Source organism: Apostichopus japonicus, chromosome 19 (assembly GCF_037975245.1).
Source record: "Apostichopus japonicus isolate 1M-3 chromosome 19, ASM3797524v1, whole genome shotgun sequence".
In the NCBI taxonomy this organism is placed as follows: Eukaryota; Metazoa; Echinodermata; class Holothuroidea; order Aspidochirotida; family Stichopodidae; genus Apostichopus; species Apostichopus japonicus.
Genome location: NC_092579.1, coordinates 3,447,059 through 3,456,109, shown reverse-complemented (window position 1 = coordinate 3,456,109; position 9,051 = coordinate 3,447,059). Strand labels below are relative to the sequence as shown.

Here is a 9,051-nt window from a genome sequence, read left to right as displayed (position 1 = left end):
CCTAACCTCGTATTTGGCTGCGGAGAAGGGAGGGGGGGGGTGTAAGTATGATCCCAATCTTTGGTCGATAATATGGAGCTGCGATAAATATTTTCTGTGACGACCACAAGATGACAAGAAAATGTTCTTAATCTTTGCAGATATTTATTCAAAAAAATAATACGAAAGACGTCGTCAATACAAGCTTCAGGAATATTGAAAAGTTACTTCGAATCCGTGAAAGCCACATTTAGGCAATCTCACGTATTGTTAGCTCAGTATTTTCACTTGCTAAAGATCACTCCAAAGTCATGTGCATCTCTTAAGTTTCGGCAATCAAACCACACTTCCCCAAACCCCAATTTGCAAGTTTCCAACGCCAACAGACTTTTCCATCGACGACTCGAGATTTTGCATATCATATCCGACAAACCTCAAGTTGCCTAACTGAGTTGGATCTCCAAGAATGTTGCATATTAGGACTTAGACACTTTCTAGAGATATATACATATATATCATAATTCTTCAATGAACAGTTTATCCCTTGTAATTTGATCAAACATGCTTAAAAACTGTGGAAGCCGTGCATAAATCTTTAAGTTATTTGCAATAGTGAAAATATCACTAGACCCATCTTTAATAATGAGGCGAAGCATGTAGTTAATAAAATACTAACGCTAAACAAACAAATCCCAAGTTTGCTTCACACTAGGTTTCTGGTGGGTAGCCTATATCAGAGGGAAGATAATGGATGACCACATGGTGTAAAGAAACACACCACTATACATCCCCCTCCCCCACACTCATACCCTGCCGGCCTGCCCCTCCAGTATCCCATGAATTCGAATCACTGATGTACTGCGACCTCTTGGAAACTTGTCGCCTCAGTTGACCTTTCTTACAAACTAAACCCAGATGCCTCATATCCATTACTATATTCGATGAGCATTATACGGCATTGCTTTGTAGACCACCGTTTATGTCGCCAGCCGTGGTTAATGAACAGAAGAATACTTTGTGACGTGAAAATTCCCGATTTAAACCGTACTGTTTACTTCATTTCTCATGTAGCCGACACAATTGTCTTAGATATTTGGCGGACCTTTTTCTCTTGGGCACCACAACCCCCTGACTTCATTTTATTATATCCTGGTGGTCCATGTGACTCTTTATCCAGAACAAGGAGCTGCTTCTGCTATAAATGTTACCGTCACTCATTGAACAGTACTTTGAAGGAATACCAAACATCTTGTTTGTTGGTCCTATAAACTGCTTCTCTGAACCACTTGGTCTTCCTCGAACAGTTGGGATCCTGAATTACAGCAGCTTAGGTTGTTATGGCAAGAATATCGTCCTAAAAGCCTTGTTTAGCCAAATCACAACTTCATTTCTTCTTTTTTCCTAAAAGCAAAATGGTACAACAGATATTGATGAACAGCTTTTTAACCTGTAGATTAGGCCTACTTAATGAATATAAGCCGGCATATTGTGAGACTTTAACATTGTCCGACGGACGCGGCGTGTAGAAAAGAGAAAGAAAAGTCATGGACAAACCCAACTCCCTCACCCGACTTTTATATGTGACAGCATACCAGGCGTGGATTCAGGGATCATGGTACACCTCCCCCCCCCCACCGCAGTAGTTGATAGCACAACCCTACACAAGGGCGTAGGAACCGGGGGGCTGGGGGCGCCAGCCCCCCCAGTGAAAAATATGGGGGGCGGAAGAATCGTTCCGCCCCCCCCCCCCCCGCTCCGCAAGTCAGAAAACCCCTTTTTCATTTCCAAATGAAAGAAAAATCTAATTTGAAGCACAAAATTGCATCTAAGTCCATGTGAAAATGCAAAATTCTTTACAAAATGGAGTGGGTGTTGAAGTGTGTTATATTGCACCAAATTGCATCTGAGGCCACCTGGAAATGCAAAAAAAAATCCAAAGGAGAGGTGGACACCCCCTCCCCTTAGACCCCTCCCCCAGGCCGGCCAACAGTCTTCAGCCCCCCCCCCCCACTCAAAAGTACCTTCCTACGCCACTGACCCAACACCAAACTGATTACTTCGCTCCTCTTTTACCTGTTTTGGGGAATTTACTACACGTATAGTAGCCTCACAGTAGGCCCACGCCTTACAGTGCACCGTTTATATTTTGTGTACACCCCACCACCACCGCTGGATCAGCGCTTGGCTTGTAGAAGATTGATAACATGCCTTATTTCGGTACTATCTCTTGCAGAATATTTACGCCGTACCAATGCTGTCATACATTGATAACATTTATCAAGGAATAGTTAGGCTAATGAATTCACCACTGCTAGATAAATGAATTTATTATCATTTTTACCTGACTTTTTCTTTTTTCCTTTCTTCTTTTTTCCACTTTTGGGATTAGAAATCTTCTTTATAGATGCTGGAAATACACAAAAAAAGAAGAAGAAATAATCATAATCAAAGCATCCATCATTCCGATTGGGTATAAATAATTCTCTTTAATCGGAAGGAGCGTTACTCCAAAGAGCAACACCATCAAGCAAGTTACCAGTGAGGGAAGGGTGTTTAATGAGAATAGACTCGGTCGGTAATATGGCTAGCGGAAAATAAATGAAAGAGCGCAAACTAAAGTCTATAAGTTAAATAATCTCTCAGATTACACCCTGCTATAACGTTTAAAAAAAATACGTATGCCAATGATCAATTGAGGGAGGGGTGGGCTTGCTTAGGGAGTTCTATCAAATAAACATGTAGAAGAAATATGAACGGACCTCGAGGGATTGCGTCATTTCATTTCAGGGGAAGAAATACATACCGAGTGCCCACTTCATTTGAAGAGCTTGTAATCCGTCAAGTAGTCTCCTTTCAGTCGCTGCTATACCAGATGAATCTTCCCACAAAATCAAGCTGTAAAGCGCCTGCTCTCTTACTTTATTGTACTTAGTTTCAACTTTCGGAACAAATCCTGCGGTACCTAGTTCAAGTGACAGCCGTTTCCAGTGATGACCGAGCTGTCTCGATGTTGGTTCTATTATGTTGATGAGTTCTGCACAAAATAAGCAACAGAAAGAGTTAAATATTGATGAAATAACGATGAATGACTATTCAAATGAGACATATTATGTCCTTTGTTCCCCATTGTTAAATGTTTGTATATATAATCATAGTATTTACTTTTGTGATATTATAAAATAAACTTCGTAAGATACAAATAGGGAATCATTTGATAATGTCCTTATGCTGTGGCAATATATAAGACATTGCATCATTTGGGGGGGGGGGGGGGGGCACGATATCATTTCAGAAAGAATGTAAGCAACGAGACATAATATAACTTTTTTCGACCCACGCTGAGTCGCTGACCAATATCATAAAGTCCGAAACTATGTCTAAATACAAATCGAATTTTTCAGAAGAGTATCTGGGTAGAATACATCAGGATCATGTGTCAAAATTGCAGTTGGGGAAAGGAGGTTTCGGATCTGAGAGATTGGGGTTGAAGTTGAGGTATATGTACTACTTCAACCATTTCATTACCTTACAGTGCTAAATTCATCTTGGCCTTTGTACTATACTTTGAGCACACCGACACCGCTCGTTTCACTTACTTGATTCATGTTTGCCTTCCAGTAGGTCTGCGAATACATTAACATGTTGTTTCTTTAGTCCGATGACGAAAACGTCGAATTCTCGTCCCCCTCTTGTCAATAACTCGTCAATGATGACCTCCCCAGTCGTTACTTTATTGCCTCTGCCAGCCCTCCTCATCTCCTTGGCTCTCTCGGCGTTCACAACCATGTTTTCTCGTAGATGTTTTATCATTTCAAACGGCCGTAGATTGTTTATTAACGCAACTCGATACATCGAGAGCATTTTACGAGATTCATTCGCGGCTGAAAATAAGAGGGAAAATCAACAAATAATAAATTTGCAATAATAATCACTTGTCGTAAGGAGGGGGAAGGGAGGGGGGGGGGGAGAGACCATCATATATTATAGACTACACCCGAATCCAAAAATGTCATTTTGTGCAGAGCAGTCTATATAGTTAACCACAAACATATACATGCAATAAAGAAGATAATATTTAATCAGTGACTCTTATCAGAGGCTCTATGGAGTAACACTCTGCTCTTATCGTGTGAACCAAAGTAGAAAACAAAGATCGACAGGCAAGACGGAGAAAAGACAAGAGTTTGTTTATCAGGTCACCATGGCAAACAAAAGCGGCGCGCATTTAAATACAACGTGCTTAGAGATAACCTGGAAACCCCGGAGTGTAAAGTTAGTTATTACTATTGTCTGCATAATGTCGGCGGATCTCAACAGACTTACTTATTGAAGCATGTTTTATGCATTTCGTCAATACTAGTATTACTCAAAATGGAAATTACAATTGACCAAATATTAAATTCCTCTCTCATCTTTCTAATCAGGTGGGCAATATTATTATAATATAAAGTCTTCATTTCTCATCGGTAAGGAAGTTTCACCTTTAGTATTTAGGCCTAATAACATCTGCAACAAGCAAATTGAAAAATTCTGATTAATATTAGAATTCACTAACCAAGCTATAGGAAGCTATACATTATTACAGGATGTTGTAACATCGAGTAGCATCGAAATGTTTCTTTATAGAGGTAAATGTTATTTAATTTGTTTTATCACACAAATGGACAAATGAGTAGGCCTACTGCTATTATCTTAAAACAACTTTTCGTATGACTTGGCTATTCGGAAATCAGAAATATCAGTACTTGCCAAAGAATTTAATTCCTTTTTGAAAATCATCATTTAAATCATCTCAAAGAGCCCTAGCCCTATAGAATATTTTGGTTACCATGAAATGGTCAAACCGAGCCTGGCAAACTTGTTAGTCGTAGACAATAGGGACTCGCAATATAGTCTTAGATACAATGAATCGTAGCTTCATAATTTTGATGACGGTTAAGTTAAACACCCCCCCCCTCTCATCCCCAACGCTTTCTATTCCCCTCGTCTAATGCTCTTTTCGCTCCTTCCCTATGCTCCTCTCCTAATCAGTTTCGGGTTCAAACAAACTTACCAGCTTTCAGCCCACAATGGCAGTTTTTCAAGCTGTAATATCACTACATGCATTCGGGGTGTTTCATATTTCATTCACATCGTGTAATTAACTTGCCCTGTTATATATTTGTATTGTCACCATTCGCTTTGTAGTTTTCATTTTTGATATTAATAGCTACATTACAACCGTCGATTATCGTTCGTTTAGTTTTCATTTTCTAATAACAAACAGAACCTATCGATTTTTATGCCTGTCCAACTTCAGGATGTTTACTTTTGTCAGTATCCATTCACGGAACGATTTAATTGATGGCTTTTCATCTACTGTAGCCGTGTAACGTCACCATGTGAATTTTATTGATGTTTTCTATAGATCTATGATATTTTCATATTACTTGGCTATGACCGTTATGGTTTTGTATTAGGTGCATGCACCCAGAAACGTCAACTCGTCTTGAAATTCTATGGCTTTCTATAATATGTAAGCCATATATTGGTCAGGGCATTATAGTTTGCTATTAGTTAATAAAACAGTATGGAGAGTTTTACGGGGAATCGGGGATTAATTCTAGTACATCATTTTATGAACTGCTTAAAGTAAAATATATCTGGATATCTCTGTTATAGCCCTCACCCCTCCCCCCCCCCCCCCACTTTGAACTCCACGCGACAGTATAGCTAAAATGAATTGTAGGCCTACTGATAACACAGGGGATTGGCACAGGGCACATTGGGGATTATGTAAGTGGCAGATATAGTTAATGACTGAGTATCCTAACAGGGAGCTGCTACTAGCAGCTCCCTGATCCTAAGTCAAATGGTGCGATTACCACTTTTCGTCAAAAGCAAAACTAGTTTTTATTTACAATTTGCAATTCATTTCTCTATTTATCTTTCCCCTATTGTTATTATTATGACTGAAGTGCAGTTCGGTACTGTACATATGCAACCATCACAAATCGAAATGGGTGTATTCACAATATCGATCGACTATAGTTAACAATGGCTTACACCAGCAGCGATATAATGACTGATGAGCCACACATTGATATCCTCTTCTTTTCTGGTGATTATTTGAATATGGTGTCTGATAGGTCCAAAGAGGTAGGGGGTCAGGTGGGCTATAGCCCGGGTCAATACTGGAATAAAGAATAAATTATTCTCAAAAAAATCTCATGAATCTTTCATGAATTTATAAAGACTTCAACAGAGGGGGGCGGGGGCGGGGGGGGGTGCTAGAGTGCAGACTGATGTAAACAATACTAAGCATTATCTATTAATAATAGCATGAAAGAGAAATCCAATGTATCCTACTTCTGTAAATTAAAGGTCATGATATGAGAAATAAGTTAGTATTTGTGACAAACATGCGCCAAACAGCAAAACGAATGTCTTTTCTACGGTCTGGTGGTCAAACGTTTACACCTCATTGTCTCGATTATCTATAATGAATTAATCAATTGATTATAAAATAAATTAATCAATAAAGTAATTTGGTTAATTGAACAATTTGGACCATCAATACATCCCATTCAGTATAGTGTGAATCACACTAATTAAAGATGATTGTTTTTTGTGTGTGAAATGTATTCTACTCGACACAGAATCGCTTCATTAGATTCAATATAGACACCACGGTGCAAGAATATGCAACGATAGAATGATCCGACTACATATTAGTCAGGTGCATAAAGAGTTGACGTAAAACACAAAAGTTTCCCATATTTTCTAAACATTGTATAGCTCCTTTGGGTAAATTCGCATGAGGTAGCTGAAATTGAGGTTATAATCGGGGTTAATTTAAAATAACTATTCTACTTTGTCCATGAAAATAAGATCAAATTGCAGTTTACCTCGATTGTATTTAAGCCGGTTAATGACCCTGAACTTCTTTCATACTCTGAATTACTACACCAAAACGATCAAGGTTAAATAGAAACAAAGGCTGCCTGTTTTTTTTTAGGTCGATCACCTGTGGTTATTTTTTTGTTATTACATGTGGTATTTATTTTGTAATAAAGACCAACATTTGAAAACGTTTACCGACTAATTCGTGGTTGCATTCTTGAAAATGAATGAGAAACTAAGGCCTACATAAGAACATACCTACAAGCCAATGTTATATATACGTGCGTCTGAGAGCGTTTGGAAATTGATCTTGCCGAATGAAGTCAAGGGAAACTGGAGGTTAATGGGTGAATGAACATCTGATCAAAGTCGGAATAACTTGTACGATCATCACGAGGTACGACGTCACGGCGGGTGGGGGTGGGGACGGGGGTACACTTCCCAATGATCTATTTTATCTCTCACGCTCTTGTGCTTAGCACAATGATATGTGGTATGTGGAAACTAGGAAGGGATGATATTAATTGTCAATACGCAGAACAGTTTCAAATTAATTGTCGGTCATAAAGTTTACTGAATGCTAATTCGTATAGAGCTGCAGATGCTTTTCCATTAGGGCCGACTGGATGAAGGTCTCTTCGTCATTGTTTGGCAACCTCTACCCATTTTCATCTACGCACTCCATTTTTACCAGTTTCTCAAAGGGGGAGGGGGACTCCTCCCCTGACAAAATATCAGTTCCTCCCCCATTCAAATATGGAGGTTGCTCCCCTGCCTGCCAAAGTTATATGGTTATATTAATACTAGTTGAATTTACATGCAAATTCAACATAACGTTTTCAAGCAAATTGGTAGTTGAAATTGTCAACGTTTGTGCTGTAAGTAAACTTGAAGCAAACAGGTGCGATGCTTGGATTGGATTATCTTCAAATCTTGCTTCAAGTTCACTTTGGTACAAACGTTGACAATTTCAAGTTATCACTATCCTGAAAACGCAATGCAGGCATTGAGACTACAAACTTTGTTGAAAACGATACGTATAAAGGAAATTTCACCAGGATGCTAGAATGTGTTCTTGTTTCATAAGTAAAATATAAGGTTTCCTCCGAACTACTCCTTTAATTTAATATGTTACCAAAGCAACAATACATATTTACTCACCTTCATCATTTGGTGTTAAAGGTTTCGGTGGTTCCGCAGGATTAGGAGCAGCAGGGGTGCTAGGTGCCGGGGTAGACCGGCTTGATTTTTGTACCATTGCACTTGACCGGTTATGATAATTGCTTGTTATACCATACAACTCGAGGTATTTGATATGTCCGTTGTGTATTAGTTCCGGTGGATGGTAGGTGCCCCTATACTGTTCCTTCGGATATGATGAGGTAACTAAAATGCTGAGTCGCTACGGACCAAATTTACATATGTAGCCCAGACAACGAAACCTCCAGTCGTGCGGTCGGGTATGGAATAAAATGTTCACAGTCCATGAAGATCGTTGGAAAACGAATGATAACATATGTAACTGTTTATATATTAGCCTGCATGCCCCTATCGTAAATTCCAATGGTAAGTTCAACTCCACGGTATGTTTTAAGGCAGAGCAATATGACCCTACATATTCGAATAAACAATTGCAGGGATAGTCCTATGATGCCCTCTACAAGACGTCAATCCGAACAATTTATTATCGGTTTATATTAAAAAATATTCCGGTGTTATTAAATAAAGCTCTGCGTAGGCCTAACTTCCATTGCCCTTAGCACCTCTGTGAATTAGCTAACCACCGGCCATGCATCAACAGCAATCGCTGTACATAACCCCCTCCGAGTTACCTCTGTGCAAAGGTAGCTATCTCCCTCTCTGAATACGCTTCACCATTAGCAACAGCTCATCTTTCTCGCATAGAACAAATACATCTGTGATGCAAAGCACAGAGACACCTGCCGTTGCTGGAGGTTGCTACGGCAACCTCACGCTTAAGTCGTGTCTGAGGAACTTCCGTCAATAGAGCAACTCACAATTCGATTGTTGCCTATCAATCTATTCTATTAAGTCCTGTGTTGGGGATAAGCAAAGAAACATTCTCCAAGCATTGTTGCAGATCGAGTTCGGTAATTGTGATGTGTTTGTTTGCAAAAGGCAACTTATCTTAGTCACTACACAGTGAGATTAGGCCGGGACCACGTATCG

The 9,051-nt window shown here is 39.4% G+C and overlaps 1 protein-coding gene across 1 annotated transcript; it reads right to left on the bottom strand.

The window, feature by feature from the left end:
• Nucleotides 1-181: 181 nt before the first annotated feature.
• LOC139960483 (uncharacterized) lies at nt 182-8,740 on the bottom strand. The gene is made up of 5 exons (XM_071958867.1): nt 8,023-8,740; nt 3,576-3,860; nt 2,783-3,013; nt 2,321-2,386; nt 182-1,380 (listed from the first exon to the last, which is right to left on the bottom strand). Exons 1-5 carry the CDS (start codon nt 8,117-8,119, stop codon nt 1,364-1,366), a joined length of 696 nt encoding a protein of 231 aa, XP_071814968.1. The 5' UTR covers nt 8,120-8,740; the 3' UTR covers nt 182-1,363.
• Between the last annotated feature and the right edge of the window lie 311 nt (nt 8,741-9,051).